The sequence below is a fragment of the Elephantulus edwardii genome, unplaced genomic scaffold (assembly GCF_000299155.1).
Source record: "Elephantulus edwardii isolate Elephantulus edwardi_28Jun2011 unplaced genomic scaffold, EleEdw1.0 scaffold00019, whole genome shotgun sequence".
Lineage (NCBI taxonomy): Eukaryota > Metazoa > Chordata > Mammalia > Macroscelidea > Macroscelididae > Elephantulus > Elephantulus edwardii.
In genome coordinates, this window is record NW_006399769.1 from 7,942,150 (window position 1) to 7,965,390 (window position 23,241).

General features: G+C 39.0%; 1 protein-coding gene and 1 pseudogene across 1 annotated transcript in view; one reads left to right on the forward strand and one right to left on the reverse strand.

Moving 5' to 3' along the window:
• Positions 1–23,241, forward strand: part of THADA (thyroid adenoma associated) — a 588,067-nt gene that overhangs the window by 165,172 nt on the left and 399,654 nt on the right. Inside the window, exon 25 of the mRNA XM_006882320.1 lies at positions 3,294–3,385. Within this exon, the coding sequence (XP_006882382.1) occupies positions 3,294–3,385 (92 nt within the window). The remainder of the gene's footprint in view (positions 1–3,293; positions 3,386–23,241) is intronic.
• LOC102856390 lies at positions 22,032–22,504 on the reverse strand (annotated as a pseudogene).

Sequence of the window (23,241 nt, forward strand, 5' to 3'; positions counted from 1 at the left end):
CAACTCTTTGCTATTGTGAACAAAGCCACGGTAAACGTAAGTGTGCATATAACTGCTTATTTTGGGGGGGATATATTCTCACTAGTGGAATTGCTGGGTCAAATGGTATTTCTGTTTGCAACTTTTTGAGAAAGTGCCATACTGCCTTCTATAGTGGTTGCCCTCCCACCAACAGTGAATAAAGGTTCCAGTTTCTCCACAGCCTCACCAGTATTTGTTGTTTGCTGTTCTGTTAAATTTTGCCATTCACTGGGGTGAGATGATATCTCATAGTTGTTTTGATTTGCATCTCTCTTAGAGGTAGGGACTTTGAACCTTTCTTCATGTGTTTGTTGGCCATCTGAATGTCTTCTTAAGTGTCTGTTCATATTCTGTGCCCAGTTTTCAGTTGGATTGTTTACCTTTATCTTGTTGTGGTGTCCAAGTATTTTCTAAATTCTAGATGTAAGTCCTTTATCTGACATGTAATTATCAAATAGTTTTTCCCAGTCTCTGGCATCCCTTTTTATCCTGTTGGAGAAGTTTTTGGATGTACATAGGGATTTTATTCTTAGAAGGTCCTATTCATCTATTTTATCCTCTACTGGTTGTAGATTTTTCAGGATGCTTGGAAGACTTTTGATGTTGTGGATTAGGACTTCTAGAGGTCTTCCAATCTTTTCTTTAATGAAGTTTATAGTCCTTGGTTTTAGTCCTAGGTCCATGATCCTCCTTGAGTCAGTTTTTGTATATGGAGTGAGGTGTGGATCTTGCTTGAGTTTTCTGCAGATAGTTTTCCTATTTTGCCAGCACCATTTGTTTAAAAAGGTGTTGTTTCCTCACTGATTTAATCTCCTTGTCAAAAATCAGTTGCCCTTAGGTAGATGGGCTGATTTCCAGGTTCTCAATTCTATTCCATTGATTACCTTTCTTATAGGACTATGTAGCACATCATGTGATAATAACACCTGTCATATTAGAATATGGGCTCTATGTTGGCTGGTAAGTCTATTTTCTGTTGTTTTAACATGATCCTTGGTGTTGGCATAGGGCTTAAAATGCTCTAGGGAAGTTAGTGTATATTTATATATCACTATTCAGACCTGGCAGAGTATTTGAGGAAGCCCAAGATGTCATTACTTGAAAGAATTTTTTTTTAATATGCCATGATCTCCCCCTGCCCCAATTTTAGATTGGTTTGTGTCCAAAGTGTCTTGACAGTTTGGATTAGAAATAAATGCACTCTGTTGTTATAATCTTGGACAAATTAGTTGTCTTTATAATGAAAGTTTCCTTCTTACTTTTAATTAAGCCATTGCCTCAGATTATTTTAGGGATAAAATTACTTGATTAGAAAAAGTTTTTGATACTATGAAAATAGTTACAGAAATGCTCAGGCTTTTGTACGTAGGCTTGCTATGAATCATGCTCAAGTTAATGACAATCAACAACAACAGCAACATTCATCATAGATCATTCATCAGTTTTTATCCTCTTCAGATTGTGCATTTCTGGCTGAATTTGGCAGTCTCTTTATGCTGTAGATAGGCCTTTTAACTTGATCCTAGTTTGTTTCTTATGAACTTTATGGCTTTGGGCTTTACTCCCAGGTCTCTGACCCATCTTGAGTTGATTTTTTTTGTATGGTATGAAATGTGGATACTGTTCCTGCTTTCTGCAGGTGGCAGCCCAGTTTTTCCAAAGGAAAAACTTTTTCCAGAAGGAAAAACTTTTTCCAACAGGGAGAAAAGAAAATGTATTGACTGGGAACAAACATTTGACAGTACCAGCAACCTCATCATGGCAATAAAAAAATCTCATAATGAAAGTTTACAGAATATTCCTGGGTCTGTGTAAAAGAAGATTGATAACCCGTTTACAAAATGGGCAAGACATGGAAAGAGTTTTCACAGAAGAAGATATTCAAATGGCTAACAGTCATATTAAGAAATGCTCCAGATCACTGACAATAAGAGAGATGCAAATCAAAACCACAATGAGGTACCATCTCACTCCAGCAGCAGTGCAAAGTTTAACATGACAGCAAGCAATAAATGTTGGAAAGAATGTGGAGAGATAGGAACATTGTTGGTGGGATTGAACAATGGTCCAACCACTCTGGAAGGCAATTTGGCACGTCTTCAAAAAATTGAAGATAGAAATTCCATATGACCCAGCTATTCCACTGAAGCACAAATGGAGACTTGTTTTTTATTATTTTTTTTGTGTGAGTGTACCGTCAAATCAGATCTGACTGGTACAGGAGGAGATTTGTCCCTCCTTCCCCGGCAGAGCATTTGGTGGATTCGAACCGTGTGCCTCTGGGATTGTAGTTGCAGCTCCCTGCCACTAGGCCACCAGAGCTCCCCACAAATGGAGACTTGTATACCAATGTTCATAGTAGTATTACTCACCATCCCAAGAACATGGGAACAGCCCAGATGTCCAGCCAAAAAGGAATGCATTTGGAAATTATGATACATTCACACAATGGAATACTATGCAATAGCAGTAATTTTATAAATTATTATCTAACTTAGAACGGACTGGAGAGCATTATGCTGAGTGAACTAGTTCCATAAGGACAAATAATGTATAAAACCATTATTGTAGAAAGAACATGGGGGAGGGGAGTGGAATTAATCATGGGGTGGCACAATTTGATGGAGGGGTTAGGGAAATGGGAAGGAACTGGTGTGAGAAACAATGTATTTGAATTTTGTAAATAAAATAGTATAATAAAATTTTTTTTAATGAATTGATTACACCATTGGCATTGTAAGGTTAACATTTTAGATATTACATGGTATTTTGCCAAAATATCTTTGACACTGGATCTTAGAAATATTTTCTCATAACAAATCATTACAGAAATGGAATGGAAAACTGAGATCTTTGCTAGGATATTCTTCATCAAGAAGGATATGGAAAAAGGAATTTTTTGGGTTTGGTTTCTTTTTAAGAAATATTGTTTGATGATACAAGTACAAAGAGTTAATGAAAACAGTGGAAGTGATACTAGAAATGTAGGAAAGGCTGCATTCTGTGCATAGTTGGCAATAGAGCTCTGATAAAAAGGCAGCCATTGACTCAATTACCAGAAATCTTTTGAAATATGTTTTATGAACATAAACCACATTTCTTTTAGTGCTCTACTAGCCAGTTAAGTGATGGTCGTGGTCGTTTGCTAACACTTTTGTTCTGTCTCTTAAGGACCCCATGTGATTTGAAATGTTTATTTGGAACATTATAAATGTTTGTCTCTTGCCATGAATCTTTTCTTAACCCTTACTGTATGTTTATTATTATATTAGGTGAGAAATTCCTCTACGCTTCTCTTTAGTACCTTGATCACAAGAATTTTTGGAGTTAAGAGGGCAAAAGATGAACTTTCCAAGAAAAACAGGTAAGTCATATCTAATGTTACTTTTTATAAAACATTGTCGTGCCAAAACTAATTTTCAGAATTTTCCTTGCTTTTATAGATCAGAAAAAGCATAAAGCTATGAAAATATGGTAGTAATTTACCCAAAGCCTAACTAAGTCCTTGGGCAAAAATAGCTACTTATAAATAAATGGGTCTTTCAGAGCAATGAATATAGCTAAGTAGCACAGTCTGAAATGAAGTGCTTATTTCCAGTGCAACAGTTACAGCTTTTTCCCCTTTTCTTTGTATCTTCTTGAAGTATTTCTGAAATGCCTGAAATTACTTCTCCTTGTTATGTCATCAGGTACTGACTTGTGTGCTGAGCTTTGCTTTTATAGCTGGAAGTTTGAATGTTTATGATGCACGTATCAGGACATGTCCAGATTGCCTTTCCATTAAACCCTGTCAGAAAGGGAAACCGTATACATCTTGTTCGCACAATAAATCATGATCTTTATATTTATTTATCCTCAAGTTTTAGATTTACTATTATGTTTTTCTCTTAATCAGGTATATTGTTTGTTTGTTTGTTTGTTTTAACTCCCAGATGAAACTCAGTAGAAGTATTTTATTATGGGTAGTTTTAATGTACAGGTTCTTTTTTGTTAGCTTGTTGTAAAAGAAACTTTGAATAGGTGTTTCTTTAGGACTGAAGAGGATTTCATGAAGAACCTGGATTGTGTAGTGTATAATATGTCAGGGTGCTAAAAAAAAGCTGATGGTTCTAATGGACCAGACAATCTGAGGAGAAATGATGGGTAGTCCTTGCCTGGGGGGTAGGGGTGGAGGTGGGGTGGGCGGGGAGAAGGGTGCAACAATGAATGAATGGAATTCCAAAATCTCTGTAGATGTTCATTGAAATGAAAAAGAAATAAATTAATTAATTAAAAAAATGCACACCTCATTCACACATTGGAATACTATGCTGCGTTGAAAAACAAGGAACTCATGCAATATTATTCAAAATGGGTGACTCTGGAGGACATGATACTGAGTGAAATATCTCAGTCACAAAGGGACAAATGCTGTATAGTGCCACTGTTGTAGAATGAGGCTGACATCCGGGTGGGCGTAAGACTGAGAAAAGCTGGATAAATTATGTTTACTGCATTGAAGTCTGTGAGGGAGAGAATAGTTTAAAAGTATTATATTTTAGGGCATTATGTTTATCATAAGAGTACGGAATGAGGGTTGCAGAGTGGATTATATTTGGGGTGGGGGTAGGGTTGGCGGGGGTCTGTGGTGGGGGGATTGTGTACCAATGAAGGAGTTTTTCTTTTGCTTTTCAAGGAGAGGAGCGAACGGGTGTGGGGAGTGGGCGGGGAGAGAAGTGCAACAATGAATGAATGGAATTCCAAAATCTCTGTAGATGTTCATTGAAATAGAAAAAAAAAATGCACACCTCAGGGTTTCCTTGGACAGTTCTTTGAGTTGGAATCAGCTGACAGTGGATTTGGAGGTGGCAGGGAGCTCTGGGGCCTGGTGGGTGAGGAGTTGTACTGCCAGCAATTCATTCCATTTTACCTGCTGCTTTGTGGAGAAAAATGGTTATCTCCAACTTGCGATTTGTAGCCTTTGTACTGCCACTGGAGGCCCAGTGAGAAGTCTAGTCAGATGTCCCTGCATGAGTGAGCGAGTTAGGTTGTAGCTGTATGCACTAGATGTCACTGTTGCTACATGTTTCATTACTGTCCTCATAGTTTCCTTTCAGATCCAGTTTGGACTTCTCTTGAGACAATTGAGATTAATTAGACCTAATTTCTCTCCTAAAAAAAAAATTTAATTGTTCCATTTTACAATTATATTTTAAACTGTTACTTGTTAAAATATCTATTCCTGTGATGGAACTAAATCTTCTCAAACACAAATTCCCTGCTGTCAAGTTGGTTACGACTCGTAGTGACCTCCTGTCAAGATTCCTAGGCTGTGACTTTTAGCAGGAAGAGACAGCCCATCTTTCTTCTGAGCTAAGTCTCAGACACTAGAAAATATCATCAGAAAATTTTATGATGTGCTAATGGTAATAATTTGAATGAAACATGTGGTTGTTGGACTTATCATTTAAATTGTTGGTTGTCATCCTATAAAATTCACCAAGTATTTAAAAAGGGAGGCAGCTGACTGTTAGTATGAATCCCCTAAGAATATTCAGGAGCTACTTGAGAATTGATTTTTGAAATGAATGATAATTACATTACTTCTTTGGAAGTTATTTTTTTAGCTTGTTCTTAAAGGAATTCCATTAGTTCTTCTTTTAAAAATTACTAATATTTGTTATTCCTTAACTTTGTAAACTGTTTAGTTAATAATCTGACAGTGCACTAGGGTTTAAAGCACTCAGAGCATATTATACAGCCATTATAAATAGCTGTCTAAATAACATGAAACAGTGGTAGAAATTTCCCCTTCCAGGCTGGAGACTAGAGTTTGGGTCCTGGCCAGTGCACCTCATGTTCAGCCACTGTATCTGTCAGTGGAGGTTTGCATGTTGCTGTGATGTTGACCAAGTTTCGGTGGACTCCCAGGCAAAGATGGCCAGGTAGGAAAGCGTTGGTCATCTGCTTCTGAAAACTTGCCAAGAAGAACTGGAGGGGCGACTTCTGTAATGTCCCTGTGCTGTGTGTGGGCTCCGCAGGAGTCAGCTCAGGGCGGCTGACAATAACAGAACATGGAAGAAGACGTTATCAAAGAAGTGAAATAAATGTTTACAACTTGATTAGAAAATAAAAAACATGCCTTCCCTCACCCCTTTTTGTTTTGCTGATGTGATTGTTGGCTGATTGTACAGATTTTATGATGTATAGATTTGAGATACATCTAAAGGACCTTGGCAGAATAGGGCAGTGAAAGCACAGTATGCTTTCCCCAGAGCCTTGCTTTGCTCATGAGGTGTCCCTGGATAGCAAGGGCTGCCAAGTCTGTAACCTTCCTAGAAACCAAGAAGTAGGATGTCACAGAATTATTATCTATAAAGATGAAAAGTGAAATGAAGGAATTAAGAAGTTTGTGGTTTTAATGGGATTATTATTTTTGAAGAGCCTTTATTTTAATAATCTAAAGATAACTATGTATCATTCCTTTTACAAATCTGTTCTCTGTTTAACTCTTGAGGAATCTATTTTTTGGCAGCACCCATTCGGTTTGTTCTGCCAGAACTTTTTAGTTCTTAAATTTGCAGTTACTGGTAGTGGTTTTCTTTTGTTGTTGTGGTTTGATTATGTCACTTTCAGTTGAACTGTTTATATGTAGGTTCTCGACAGTCTTAACTCCCTGAAGTCAGGGCCATTTCTTTCTGTTATATGTATACATAATGGACACCTTGGAATGCTAGTAATCATGGTATCATCTTGTCTGGCTGCTCAGCCGCTGAATAACTCACCTTAACTGATGAGTCCTCAAGGGCCAACCAAGTTTGCTTCCAGAGTCACAGATTGTGCCATCCACTGTCTTGCAAAACGTGTGCTCTTGGTCAGAAGGCAACTGAACATAGAAAGAACATCTGCCTTTTCCATTCAGGGAGGAAATAACCATCTTAGAGTAAACATATTTGGTTTCTAGGCATTTTGCTGCCACTGGAGATGACCTGAATAGACACCCCGATCCACTTTGCACTTCATTTCTCCATCTGTATAACAGGAATGTGCTCTGTGCTCACATTACTATTGGAAGCCCAAAACAGCCCATTTAAAGTTCATATTCTTTGGAAATACTACAAGTCTTATACAAATATCAGTACAGTTTAGCTTTTTCTCTGTATTACTGCTATATTTTTGCTTTTTGAGGAAGTGGTGCATCTTAGGCATTTTTGTATGTTTACTGCCTGCCGTAGCATCTGGCATATAGTTTTGTTAGTTGATGTCAGGTTGACTACACTCATAGAAACTCTGTGAACAATGGATCTGAACCCTGCACCATCCTCAAGATTATCAGCATGTGTGAACCCATTTTACAGCAGTCACTGTTTCAGACTTTCTTGTTCTTGTTCTTGAAATGAAGTTCCATGGTCCTTTACTCTTAAGGAACATATTCCTTGCACTTTATCCAAGACAGAGTTACAGATTTGTTTGTTTATTTGGCAGTTCATGGTAAATTCAGTACTCTTCACCAACACCACAATTCAAAGAAATTGATTATTCTTTTACTTTGTTCGTTATCCAATTTTGAAATGCATAGGAAGCAATTGAAAATACCATGGCTTGAATCAGACACACCTTCGTCTTTAAACTGATATCCTTGCTCTGTAGCACTTTGGAGAGGCCCTTGGCAGCAGGTTTTTTTGAATGCAATGCATCTTCTGATTTCTTGACTTCTGCTTCCAAAGGCTATTTATTGTGGATCCCACCAAAATTAAGTTGTTGACAACGTTAGTATTGTCTCCATTTATCATGATGTTGCCTATTGAATCCAGTGGTGGGGATTTTTGTTTTCTTGTTGTTAGATGTAATCCATACTAAAGGCACTGTTTTGCTGCAGTTGTTGTTGATGTTAAGTGCCATTGAGTCAAGTATGACTCATGGTGACTGTATGAACAGCAGACCTGAACCCTGTCCTATCCTGTGCCATCTTTTTCATCTCTGACAACTTTGGCTGCAATCACTGTGTCAGTCTATTTCGTTGTGAGGTCTTCCTTTCTGTTCCTGATCCTCCAACTTTATAAGCATGATGTCCCTTTCCAGGCAGTAGCCTCTCCTAGCAACATGTCCAAAGTATGAGAGATGAAGCTTTGCCGTCCTTGCCTCCAAGGAGCACTCTGGCTGTCCTAATCCAAGACATAGCTGTTTGTTCTTTTAGTAGTCCATGGGATATTCAGCACACTTCTCCAACACCAAGTTCAAAGGCATCAATTCTTCTTCTGTCATCCTTAGTCATTTGTTGTGTCATCTGCATAATGCAGGTTTTTGGTGAATCTTCCTTCAATCCTGATGCCACATGCTTCTTCATAGAGTCTAGTTTCTCAAATAATTGGCATAGCATACAGACTAAATAGTTGTGGAAAAAGGATGCGTTCCTAACACACACGCTTCCTGCTTTTAAAACATGATGTGTTCCCTTGCTGTGTTCATACAATAGCCTCTTAGTCTGGATACAGGTTTTGCAGGAGCACTATTATGTGTTATGGGATTCCCATTCTTCTCAATGTTAGGCATAGTTTGTTAACATCCACACAGTCAAATGCCTTTGCATAGTCAATAAAATATAGATAGACATTCTTCTGATATTTTCTGCTTTCACCCAGGATCCATCTGACATCAGCAATGATATCCTTGGTGCTATTGCTTTTTCTAAACTCAGATTGAATTACTGACAATTCTCTGTCAATGTACTATACTAGACATTTTTGAATGATATTCAGCAATATTTTGCTTGCACCTAATAATGATACTCTTTGATAATTTCCTCACTATGTTGGGTTGCCTTTCTTGGGAATGGAAACATATATAGATTTCTTCCAGTCAGTTGATCAGCCAACTGTCATGCTTAATTGAACATATGTAAGAAAGTAAATTTTGTAATTGTAGGTTGTCATTGTGCACTATCAAGTCAGAACTGACTCCTCGCTGACCCTCTAGTGAGTTTACAGAGACAAATAATTGCATGGGAGGAAATTGTCCATTTTTCTCCTACCAGTTGAGATTTGAACAGTGTGCCTTTGGTTTGCAGTGCATTTCCAGCCACTTCCTAAACAACATGCCTCTGGAAACTCTATGAACTTTGATAAATGTCTATAGGTATAGAAAGGCTTCAGGCTTTTTGTTCATAGGATCGCTATGAGTTGTGCTCAACTCGAAGGGAACAAGAAGACGATGACACCAGTAGGAAAGAAGACATTTACTCTTCTCATTGTTGCCATATGGGTGTGATAACAGACTGAGACAAGTTAACTTACCTCTTCAATTAAAGAAAAGGTTTGAAATAATCTTGAGTTCTCCTTTTCCTATAACAGGCCATGATAAGACTGTAAATAAGGAGCCTTAGTGATACAGTGGTAAAATGTTCGGATGCCACTGACAGGCAGGTGGTTTGAGTCCAATAGAAAGATGCGACAGTCAGCTTACATAAAGATTACAGCCTTAAAGAACTACGAGGTTAGGGAGCTCTGGTGGCCTAGTGGCAGGAAGCTGTGCTGTAATCCCGAAGATACGCTGTTTGAAACTACCAGATGGTCTACTGGAGAAGGAGGGGCAGTCTGCACCTGTGCCAGTCGGATCCAATTCAACGGCACACAGCAAACAAAACAAAACAAAAACAAACCAAAACCCAAAAATAAAACAAACAACCCTACAAGGTACCTCTCCACTGTCCTGCAGGGCTGCTGTGGATCAGTACACTTGCTCATTCATTGCTGTGGCATTAGAGCCTCCTCTTAGTTGACCCTCCAGTGGGTGTGCACGGCAAGAGACTGCCCATCTTCCTCCCATGGAGCAGCTCGTGTATTCAAACCACCTGCCTCTGTGGTGTTGGCTCAACTCCTTACCTGCTAGGCCACCAGAGACATCTAGTTTGAATCAACAGTCAGGTATTAAGACTTTACATGTTTGTGACTGTGATAGGTTGTTTTCTTTTTGGTAACTAGAACAATACCTTCTGTGTAATAGGGATATCATTTCAAGATTTATTTTTTAAGAAATTGGGCTTGTGCCTTGCCATCTGTAAGTATATAAAGTTCATATGTAATGGTTGAACTTTTGAGCAAGTTAAATCATGTTCAAATTGTGTTCTTTCAATAGTGAATGAGAAAACTCAGTTTTCACCTGTGGTATTTTGTAAATTTTATTTTATTAATTTTAATGAGCATTTACAGAAATTTTGGATTTCCATTCATTCATTCATTCATTCATTCATTGTTGCATTTTTCTCCCTGCCCACCCCTCACCTGTGTTTTTAAATAAGGTTATTATATTTTAATTTCCTAAAGGTTGTTGTTGTTTTTGTTTTTTAAATGCTACTCGACTAACTTGCCTGGACAGAATGGAAAACCTGATCCTTTGTAGAATCACACCTAGCAGTTCCCTCTGATCTGAGGAGTGTATTAAACTATCAAATATATTGATTTGTAGTGTCAATAAGATCACATTGATAATTCATTATTGTTGTTGTTGTTGTAATGTGCCGTCAAGTGGCTTGCAACTCATAGCGACCCTATGTACAACAGCCCTAAACTCTGCTCTGTCCTGTGCCAGTCGCACTGTCTCTGACATTCCCATCCCAATTACCCCAGTCACTGAATCAATGCACCGCATAGAGGGCCTTCCCCTCCTGCGCTGTCCCTCCACCCTACCAAGCATAATGTCCCTCTTCAAGGACCTGTCCCTCCTTACAACATGTCCAAAGTATGTCAGACGAAGCCTCAGAATCCTTGCCTCCAAGGAGCCGCCCATTTTGACCCTCTCCAGGATGAATCTGTTTGCTTTCCTAGCAGTCCATGGTACCCTCAACACTCTTCTTCAGCACCACAGCTCAAAGGCATCAATTCTCCTTCTATCCTTCCTCGTCACTGTCCAGCTCTCTGATGCATAACAAGTGATAGCAAAGACCATGGCCTGTATCAGATGCACCTTACTTAGTCTGTAAACCTTTAAAATAAATAAAACAAAAGCAAAATAAGATACCATCAAATCAGTCCTGGCTCATGGCCCTGCCCCCATGTGCCATGACAGAAGTGTGCTGAGGGAGTAGGTGTGGAGTACTGGGCCTTACTTCATGGTCACCTCTGGGCAGCTCGGCCTTCAGTCTTACTGGCAGCTACTGAGCATCAGTCAGGGATCTTAACCTTGTTGTTGCTGTTAGGTGCTGTCAAGTTGAGTGCCACTTATAGAAACCAATGTCTATATTTAACAGTCTGACAAGCATTATTTAGACTTGTTACCTGAGAGACCAAATCTTTATTTAGGTTCTGAGAATGCAGGGTTACATATTATTGTTGTGTTTTTCATCTTTATTTTAAATCTGCCTCTTAGTAAGAATTTGTAAGCACTTACCATGAATTCAGCCATTTCTTCCAAAAATTCTGATTCCTATGCAGCCTATCAGGTGGATTACATGTGTAAAGTCATCTTATGTGTCTTTTAAAAAAGATATTTGCAATGAATAAGTCATTACGAATACAAAATGATAAATACAGTGAATAAATAAAATGATTTATTCATTGCAAATAAAAATTCAGTCATTCTGTTTCCAGCCTCTTTTCTATCACCAAGCCCATATTTTCCAATTTCTATTTCTTCTTCACTGTTTTCCAGTTTTGCACTCCAGTCACCAGTTATCATTAATGCATCTTGATTGCCTATTTGGTCAGGCTCGGACTACAACATTTGGTAAAAATTCTCAATCCTCTTTGGCTCTAGATGTAGGAGTATATGATTGAATGATAGTCGTGTTAATAGTTCTTCCTTCTATGGATATGGATTTTATCCTATTACTCACCACATTCTATTTCAGGATAGAACTTGAAATTGACTTTTTGACAATGAATGGAACACCATTCTTATGCTTTTCATTCCCTGTGCATGGGCTTGTTGCTAGGAGGGGCTCTTCCTTGGAGATGGACATGATGTTCGATGGGTGGAGGGTCAGCAAAGGAGAGGAAGACCCTCAATCAGGTGAATTGACATGGTGACTGCTGCAGGAACGCTTGTGTGTCAGGAAGTGTGAGGATGGCGCAGGATAGAACAGGGCCTAAATCTTTTGTTCACAGGGTTGCTATGAGTTGTACTCAACTTGATGGTATCTAACAACAACAACCATGAATTCAGGATACAATAGTTAATTATTTGCCTGCTGACTGAAAGATGATCCTTCAAATGCATTTAGTGAATTCTTGAGAGGAAGACTGCACAATCTCCTTCTGTAAAGACTAGTCTAGAAAACCCTGTGAGACAGAACTGTGAATTGAAAATTGACTCAGTGACACCTAATAATAACCAGCATCATGATCTCTGGGGCTTAGTGCTAAGCAGTTGTGCTGGTATCCGGTGGGCACATGGTTTGAATCCACCAGCTGTTCCACAGGGTAAAGATGGGAAGTCTCCTCCTGGGTGATTTATTGCCTCTCAAAACCCACGAAAGAGTCAGCTGTGGGTCAAAGCACATAACAGCAGCCATTGATAATTGATAAGAAAGTAGAGGATGTGAGAAATAGAAAATTTGGACCTTGCTTAGGGATCTTACAATTTAGCTATAGGGAAAGAAAACTATTATTTGTGAAAATGAAGACAATGTATAATAATCCTCTAGATAGGGTGATATGAGTAGTAAATGTAGTAAATACATTATGAATTCATAGATGGGAGACTGGACTGGGTGGGATATTAGGGAACAGTTGTTTTTCTTACAAAGCTTTGCAGATGAGTAGGTTTCAGGAGGGGAGCTCTGGCCACATAGCCAGTCATTAGTGCGTTGTGCTGCAGAGCAATCGGCTGTGCTTCTCGGATGGCTCAGTGGGACAAAGAAGGGCGGTCTCGTCCCGTCAGGCTTTGGGTTGCAGAGACTGACAGAGGGTGGCTGTGAGCTGCACTGGAGCCTGTGCCAGTGGGTTTGGTTTTTATGGTAGATTGAAAAAGAAAAGAATTAATTTGTTTTGATGATAAATGTCGTCTTTATTCTGTCTTGTTAGCATGCCTTCACTTGGATTTCAATAGTTTAGATACTATTGAAATTGTTCAATACTATTTAAGAAGAAATTGTATTTATGAAAGTGTTGTTAGGTGTGAGTGAAATAATACATAACTACCATGTGAAGAGATGGTAAGTTGCAATTGTTTTATTTCCTTGGGTGTAAATGACAGGAAATTATTTTAGCCATTTCTCTTAGCATCTTGTAGGTGTGGATCTGGAAGAAACCTCTAGGGATCATCTAAATTAATCCAGCACCTTTTTCTATAAACAGATTTTGAGGCAATTTCCAGACAGACTGACTTCTCTCTTGTTCTCCATGTTTTCTAGGAAAGGAGATTCCACAGGTTCCTGTGGTTACCACTTATTGTTTAGGAAAGAATAGGATTCTCAAAACTAAAATTGAAAGCTGTAGGGCAATTGGATTTTTATCTTTTAGAGGAGATAATTATTAGAATTCTGAATAACTTATTTGTTTGGAACTACATAGTAGCTGTAGCAACACCTCTTCTGCCAAATAGAAAACCAGATTATTTTTCCAGATGGTACCCAGGATAATCTTAACATCTTGAGACACAAGAGATTATTATTCTTTCTACATAAGAAGCATATTTTTATTCTGAGCCAGTCACTGGGCATGCAAAGGGGAATTGTAGTTGCTATGACTTAGGGATCTCTGGTGGCGTAATCCAGAAAGATCCACTAAGCTAACTCAAAGTCTGTCTGCTGATTCCAGTCCACCATTGATTCTGAAGGAGAAAGATGGTCGTTCTCCACTCATGTGATTTACAGCCTCAGAAAACCTCTGGAGGGTCACTTGAGTCTATTCCAACTTGGTAGCAGTGAGTTTTTTAGTTCTTTACCTGGGGAAATCGATGGTCTAATGAAAACAGTGGCAGTTATTTCTTGTACAATAGAGTTTCTTCCCAGTGTAGGTGTAGAAGAAAGGCTGAAGTAAAGAGAGAAGGGCTATGAAGTGTTTTAGTGTTTATTGTATGCATGACATGCATCAGATCCTTTCTCTAGCACTCCTTCTTCCCTCCCTAGCCCTCTAGGAGGAGGTATCCTTACTCATAGAGGAGTAAACAAAAGGCAGCAGGTTTGCTTATTTGCCCAAGGTCATCTAGCCAGAAAGTGACTCAACCAGAATCTAAATCTGTCTTCCTCTGGAACGAGAGTAAGCCGCACCACCCAGATCTCAATGTGAGCCGATAGCATCACATCTCCTGGTACAGTAGAGTGATTCTAGCAGGAAAGTTGGTGGGGTCCTGGAGAAGAACCTGGTCAACTGAGTCACTTTTAAAACTCTTCCTGTGAACAGTGGAGGACAGTGTGGATTGTGTACCTGTTGGTGCATGGCTGTTCTCTTCCTTAGTGAGCCTCACACTTTGTTTTCTTACAGACAGAGGTAAAGTCAGAGCCCATCTCAAGAGCTTCTGGTGTTGTACTGTGAAGCCTGGAAGGCCAAAAATCTTCGGTTTTGGATTTGCCATGTAGGGAATGAAGTAAAATTACTTGCAGGAGTCTGTCTGGGAGTTCTGCTGGCCTAGTGGGAATTGTGCTGCTGACCCAACGGCGTTCGAGGCCATCGGGGGCTCTGTGGGAAAGGTGCACTGTCTCCTCCCATGTGATTTACAGTCTCCGCAAACACACTGGAGGGTCTGCTGTGAGTCCATTTCTATTCAGAGGTAGTGAGAGAGTCAGAGAACAGAGTATTAGTGTGGCTACCAAGGAATTCTAAGTTGTGCCACACTCCTCTGTCAATTTGCTGCACTGAGGTAATCTGGGTTTGCTGTGGTGTTGAACCTTGTGCCACTGGAGGGTCATATGCCATAAAGGTTGCCCATGGTGGACAGGTTTAGTGGAGCTCCCAATTTAAAACCAATTTAAGACAGGTGAGGAAGCAGGAGTGGTGTCCACTTCTTGAACCACATGCCTCTGGAAACTATGGAGAAACGAGTTCTAGAAAGGCTTCAGGCCTTTTGTTCATAGGGTCACTATGAGTCGTGCTCGACTTGATGGTAGTCAACAACAAGTAAGGAATTTAGCATTTTTTATGTTTGTTTCATTTTAATAAAAATTCATTATTATTGTTCTTGTCATAACCATTATTTGTTTCATTCTTTGAAGTTGACCTAAGACCTAATGAGAGAATGAGATGAGACCTAAAACCTAATCTTGTTCTCTCATTTTGCAGAAGTGTAATTTGAAGTACCGAAAGTTAAGTCATTTTCTTGGAGTCTTGTAGTCAATGCTCATGATATAATCAGTGATCACTTTTAGTTCACTATAGTCATCTAGAAAAAGTTTCTATTAACAATAATACTGGTTTGGATTCAGATAACTTGAAGTTACAAGGCCCAGTGTTTTGTAAGGTCTGCAGGTGTCATTTGTACCTACCCGTTACTTACAGAGCACTCGATCAAGTGGTTAAGGCAAGCAGGCAAGTAGGTAGGTGAGTTTAGGAGACTGAGAAGTGAAGTCCGAGCCTTGTGGCGACTTGGGGGCCCTGGTGGTGTGGCGTGTGTGGAGCTACCCCACCAGCTCAAGTGTAGCTCCTTCCTGGGGTTGGAATCCATTGGCAGCCCAGTGATGGAAGGTCAGCAGCCTCCCACAGCATTTACAGTCTCCGAAAACCCACAGGAGGGTCAGCAATGAGTTGGTTCCAACTTGACAGCAGTGAGTTGTGCTGTTACACAGCCTTGATGAGAAGTTCTTACGATTAAGTGTATGCTGACATTTTGACCTACTGGGGAATTTCACACTTCAGGGTTTTATTCACTCTTAGGTACATGGATTACATAGAGGGAAACCACCAAGAAAAATCTCAAGGTAAAAGAACTTCTTAGATAGAAATATATCCTTGGACTTGAAAATAAGAATTAGTCATTGTATTCTTAAATATTGACTCTTGCAAGGAGTCATTAATCTTTGTTCTGAAAACTGCCTCAGGCTGTTGCCTCCTTTAATACCCAGAGCATTGTTGCTTCAGTTTGAGCATGTTCTGTGGAATCTTGGCAATGTGTGCATCCCCTTTCTTCATCTTAGCAAAAGCGTGAGTAAACATTTTTTTTCCTTACCTTTGGTATGTTTGCAGCTTACATCTTAAATGATCCAGACTAATATAATGTAATGCCAAGAGTACATAATTTAAGACATCAGGATTATGTCCAGGACTATGCAATAGGGTCAGAGGTTATAGACTTGTTGCTAGTTGAGTACCTTTAGAAAAGTACCACGTAGTTGTTTTCTGAGTGAGCTAATGAAGTCAATGGGCTTCAAGCCAGGGAAACCACTACTTTTAAACATGGATTATATTTGTTCTTTATTCAGAATTTTATTATTTAACCATTCATTTTAATGCTGTATAGTTTGGAAATTCCAGGAATTTAAATTTCCTAATTACTATTGTTACACTTTGAATTTTATAAAAAAATTACTAATATTTTTTTTTAAATTGAATGCTATTTATGTGCCTTGACATTCTATTATGCACAAAATGAGTTAATGATTTGAAAGATCTTGAAATTCATGGAGCTTAGAAATATTTGTGATTTATTGAGAAATGACTAATTTTTTATATAACAGAGAGCCGAGGCATATAATTAGCACTCAATATTAAAACATTTGGTCATTTTTTATTAAAAATAATTCAAAGCATAACAATAGCAATTGTTATCATTTACTGAGGAAGCTCTGGTGGCTTGTGTTGCTTATTTTTGTTAGGTGTAGTTGAGTTGAATATGACTCCTAACAGCTCTATAACCAACAGACATGAATCCTGGCCTATCCTGTGCCATCCTCACCATTTCTGATACACTTGAGTCAATTGCTGAAGTCTCTGTGTCAATCTGTCTCGATGGGGTCTTCCTCTCTTTCACAGACCTTCCACCTTCAAAGTATGATATCCTTTTCCAAAAAATAGCCTCATCTAGCAACATGTTCAAAGTATGAGAGATGAAGCTCTGTCATCTTTGCCTCTAAGAAGCACTCTGCCTGCACTTTTCCCAAGACCTACCTGTTCATTCTTTTGGCAGTCCATGAGATATTCAGCACTCTTCAACACCACAACTCAGAGGCATCAGTTCTTCTTTCATCTTTATTCACTGTCTAGCTTAGATGCATAGCAAGTAACCAAGGCCTGAATCAGGAGCACCTTCATCTTCAGACTGACATGACTGCCCTTCACTATTCTAGTGAACTTGTCCAAAGCAATACGTTTTCTCTTCTCTTGACTGCTGGTCAAGAGATAATTGTTGATTCAAGTAAGATGAAAATCATTAACAGTTTCAGTCGTTTCTCCATCTATCATGTTGTTGCCGTATTCCACCTGAATTAGAAAAAATCTTAAGAACATGTTTGAGGCATTGATCAACAAGGATCAAAGACCAGAGGAGCTGTAGAATTAAGAATATCATCCATAAGGAGAGTAAAAGGTTCATTACAAAGAGAGAGGAGAAAGAAAAAGCCAAATGGGTAGTAGAAGAAACTATGAAAGTTGCATTTATGTGCTTAGAAACCAAAATCAAGTGAAAGAATGCTGAAGTGAAAGAGCTGCTCAGAGAATTTCAACGGGGAGCTCCAGACGACAAAGCAAAGCAATATAATGAAATGCGCAAACAGTTGGAGTCAGAGAATAAAAAGGGAAGATCTTGCATAGCATTTCTCAAGCTGAAAGAACTAAAAACCCCAAATTCAGGCCTCAAGTTGCAACACTGAAAGATGGTGTAGGCCAAATGTTAAATGATACTGGAAGCATTAAAAGAAGATGGAAGGAATACACAGAGTCACTGTACCAAACAGATCTGGTTGACACTGAAAAATTTTGGTAAGCATCTATGGTAACAAAGGAAGAAGTTCAAGCTGCGCTGAAGACTCTAGCAAAAAATTAAGGCCCCAGAAATCAATGGGACATTTTTCAACTAACAGATGGAACCCTGGATGTGCTCATCCATCTCTTTCAGGAAATCTGGAGGACAACTGGCTGGCTGACTGGTAGAGATTCCTATTTGTTTCCATCCCCAAGAAAGGTGATGTAACTGAATGTGGAACTTATAAAGCAGTATAATTAATAGCACATTCTAGCAAATACTACTGAAGATCATCTAGCTATACTGTTTGGAACAGTATATATACAGGGAACTGTCAGATGGTGCAGGCTGGAATAGAAGAGACCATGGTACTAGGCATATTAGAGCTAATGTTTGATGAATCATGGCTGAGAATGTCAGTGTTTCATGCAAAGGCATTTGACTGTATGGATCATAACAAATTTTTACTATCATTGCCATGCAGATTTATACTTACACTGAGAAGTTGTTATCCGAATGCAACAAGGAAGCACTGTATGGCTTAAAATCAAGAAGAGTATACATCAATCTGTATGGCATCAGAATTGGAGGAAGACTTATCAAAAACTTGTGCTATGCAGATGACACAACTTTACTTACTAGAAATGAGGGGGACCTGTAGCATTTGTTGCAGAAGATCAAAGACTTTAGCCTTCAATATTAATTGCATCTTAACATCTGGCAGTTTAGTGATAAGGAATTGTGCTGTTAACACAAAGGAGTGCAGGTTTAAATCTACCAGCTGTTGTATAGGAAAAAAATGGGCAGTCTCCTCTCTTGTGATGTACTGTCTCTAAAAACTCACTGAAGTGTCAACTGTGGGTTGGTTCAGATTTGGAGGTACATTTGCTCAAACCGTTTGACTGTTCTTATTTTCAAAAATCATTTATTACCTTTTTTTCTAAAGAAAATAATTTGAGATGTACTGTAGCTAAGTAGGTGAGACAGTTTCCTGGAAGGGGACACCATGCTTGGAAAGGAGGAAGGTTAGCATAGGAGAGGAAGACCCACGGTGAGATGGAGTTGACATGGTTACTTCAGTAATGGGCTGTAGTGTGTTAGAGACAATGAAGCTGGTCAAGATGAAGGCTGGGTTCATGTTGGCTGTTCATAGGGTCACTGTGAGTGGGGTTTGGGGAGGTGCGGGAGGGGGGGATTGTGTACCAATGAGGGAGTTTTTCTTTTGCTTTAGCAAATGGGGGGGGAGGGGGGAGGGGTTTGTGCGGGGAGAAGGGTGCAACAATGAATGAATGGAATCCCAAAATCTCTGTAGATGTTCATTGAAATGAAAAATAAACAACCTAAATTAAAAAAAAAAAAAAAAAAACCAAACAACTGTGGTTTATAAGCTGTCCTGTGGTCCCAAAGGCACACAGTTTGAATCTGCAAGCCGAACCACGAGAGAAGGATGGGCAGTCTCCTGTGTGATTAACTGCCCCTGAAAACCTGTCGGAGAATCAGCTGTGTATCAGTTCCGACTCGACGGCACACACCTGTGAGAATAGTTTGCCCTTACTGTCACCACACTAGTCTGTCAGTTTCCTGTACTGGAGGTGACTTGTCTCTTGCTGTGCTGCTGGAAGCATTCTATTGGTATCTCAGATGCCCTCAGGGTCACTCATTGTGGATAGGTTTCAGTGGAACTTTCAGACTAAGACAGTTTAAGAAGTACATTGGCTATATATTTCTGAAATCACAGTCCTTCAAAAACCCTATGAAGAAGTATTGGTATATGTAGCACCAGAAGTAAAGCCTCAAAGACTGGAAGCCATCTCAACATCAGTTGCAAATATCTATTGATAATTAAAACATGCAGTGTATGGAGTATGAATCAAGACAAATTAGAAGTTGTAAAAAAAATAAATGGGACACACAAAGATCAACATTTTAGACATAAGTAAACTGAGATTGACTGGTGTTGGCCACTTGGTATTAAACAGTAGTATGATCTATTATGCTGGAAATGCAAAATTTAAGAAATTCTTCTTACTGTTACATTAATGGTACAAAAAAAAAATATTTCATGCTTTATCCTAAACTGTAACTGTGAGTGACAAGATACAGTACGTATACTTACCAGGAAAGCCTGTTAATACAACTATTATTCAAATATATCCATCAACACAAAACCCAGAGATGACAAAATCGAGGAATTCTCTTTTGGCCTTATAATAAGAAACTGCATTGCAATCTAAAGGCAGGTGGTTCAAATCCACCAGATTCTCCATGGGAGGAGGATGGGCAGTCTCCTCTTGTGTAGTTCAATGTCTCTAAAAACCTGTTGGAATCAGATATAGGTTGATTCTGACTCAATGACGACAAACAACAGCCACTATCAACTTGTGCAAGCAGCTGTGGTGGTGCAGTGGCATTGCTTTACCAGCCAGAAGGCACGTGGTCTGAACCCACCAGCTGCTCTGTGGGAGAAAGCAGGGCAGTCTCCTGTGCCGTTTACAGCCTCCGAAAACCAGCTGGAGGTCAGCTGGGAGTCAGTTCTGACTCATTATATAACATCCACCACCTTTTACACTCTGAATCAATTGAATGTGCAAATAATATGCATTAATAATAATTTATTACTCAGATATAAAATTTGGAAACAAAGAAGGACTTTTTGTTATGTGCTGTTGAGTCAACTACGACTCATAGCGACCCTATGAACAATAGCTCTGCACACTGCTCTATCTCATGTCACTGTCTCTGAAACCCTACCCTCATTCTGTCATCCTTATTCATTATCCATCTCTCAAATGCATAGCTAGTGATTGAAAAGACCTTGGCCTAGATTGGATGCAACTTAGTCTTCAAACTGACATCATTGCTCCTCAGTAATTTGGTGAGATCCCTGACAGTAGATTTTCCCAGTGCATTATGCCTCCTGATCGCTTGACTGCTGGTATCAGGGGTGTTTATGGAAAGGAAGGATAGTATGCGTAAATGAATATCAATTGTAGTTTTTTAGACAATCTCAAACAAATTTCAGATGAAGAGGAAAAGTTTGAAGGTTTTCCCTCCCTTTTATTTATATGTTTCTTTCATATTACTTTTGGAAAAACCCCCACAACATAGTACAAGTACAATAGTACAAGTACAATCTGGATGTATGGTTCTGCATTTTTTCTCTCCAGAAACTTGACTTCTAATGAAGCCAGTGTTAATTTTATCTGTAATAAAGAATATGTCCTCACATGAGAAAAATTTTGTGCAGCTTAAAAATAGAGATTCTGAATTGGATAGAATCAATTTGTAAGTCAATTATTTATTAAGTAAAATTACATTCTACAATCTGAAGTGTCTTCCTAGTTTGAAGCTCTTCTCTAATAGGTTAAGTAGATATTAACATTGTTTTTCTATTATAAACACCAATTAACTTCAGAATTTTGCCCATATATTTATATATTAAAACGTTGATGTACCTTCTGTAAGAAATGGTAAAACTGTGTAAAGTAAAATGATCTTTGTAAATTTACTGGAATTGACAAAATGATATGTTTCTTAATTAAAGTCTTTATTTAAATTGAATGTTATATTTTTAATTTTTATTTTATACTTATTTACTTACAAAGTTCATAAATTTCTTATATATGAGTATTATTTTTCAACGTGACTTTTTGATTGAACTCAGATTGGGCCATTTGTATAAAACACTCTATCTGCTAAGTTTTTTATACCCTTTTCTAAACTATGACTGTTTTGTTCAGCAGACGCTACATCTAGAAATGGAACACAAGGCTGTCTGGGTCAGCAAACCAGTTGGTCTTGACCAAAGGCCAGGTCAAATAAGCGGGGCTTGGCAAATATTGGTGAGATCCAATTGCTAAATCTTAGAGGTGTAGAATTTTCACTGTAATCAGAATTAGAATTGTAATTAGAATCTTGAACCATCTCTTGTTTTTTAACACATCCTTGTCTATTTTATAATCCATGACTATTCAAATCATGAATAATTGATGTACACATTTTTAAAAAATTAACTTTGATCTCCTTTCTCATCTCACACCTTGCAGTTAAATTCTCCTCGGACACTGGCAAAATACACACACACACACACACACACACACACACACAGACACCCCCCATACACACACACACATATGTATGTTTATATGTATTTTTTGTGTGTGAAAAAAATTTGTATTTAGAATTAGCCACCTGGACTTGATTTAGATGATCCCAATTTTGTTGGCAACATCCAAAGCATCATAGTCAGGAGCAAGTCGAACATAGGCTTCTTCTCTCCATCAGGCCTAATCAAAGTGTTGACCTTAGCCACATCAATGTCATAGAGCTTCTTTACAGCTTGTTTAATTTGGTGCTTGTTGGCCTTGACATCCACAGTGAACACAAGTGTGTTATTATCTTCTATCTTCTTCATGGCTGACTCAGTGGTCAGGAGAAATTTGATGATGGCATAGTGGTCAAACTTGTTTCTCCTAGGGGCGCTGTTCAGGGGATATTTTGGGCTGCCTTTAGAGTCTCAGCGTCTTAGGCCGCTGGAAGGTGGGTGATGTGTGGATCTTCTTTTCTTTTTGTGTCTGTGGATGCCCTTCAGGACTGCCTTCTTGGCCTTTAATGCCTTTGCTTTGGCGTCAGTTTTGGGAGGGGCAGGGGCTTCCTTCTTTACTTTCGGCGCCATCTTCATAGAAAGCGAGTCAAATACAACTTATTGTGACCCTATGAACAAAAGATCTGAACCCTGTTCTATCCTGTGCCATCCTCACACTACCTGATACACAACAGATCACTGCAGCAGTCACCATGTCAATCCACCTGGTTGAGGGTCTTCCTCTCCCTTCACCAACTCTCCACCTTTCCCAACGTCATGTCCCTCTACAAGGAATAACACCTTCAGAGCATTACTGGTGAGAAGCAACTCCTTTGTATGCTTGGAAATGAAAGATGTATGTAGTAAGAAACAATATAATCGGGGAGCTCTGGTGGCCTAGTGGCAAGAAGCTGCATTGCAATCCCAGAGGAACACGGTTCGAATCCACCAGATGCTCTGCCGGAGAAGGAGGCGCAGTATCCTCCTGTACCAGTCAGATCTGATTTGACGGTACACGCACACAAAATTTAAAAAAAAAAAAAAAAAAGAAACAATGTAATCAGCCTCTAGGTAAGGTCAGTTGCTGGTTCTCCTTAGAAATCCAGCATGTTATACTGACTTCATTAAGTCACTTATTTCCTTAAGCATTAACATTGCGGGACATTAGGTATCTCCGCTCCCCTTTTAAATAATAAAAACATCTCTCAGACTGATCCCAACATAAGGAACTACCATCAGCTGATGTGTTTGAAATCACAGAAGCCATGGAAGCTTCATATATAAGTTATTAGATGGAGGGCTGGTGAAAGGGAGATAGATGTGAAGGG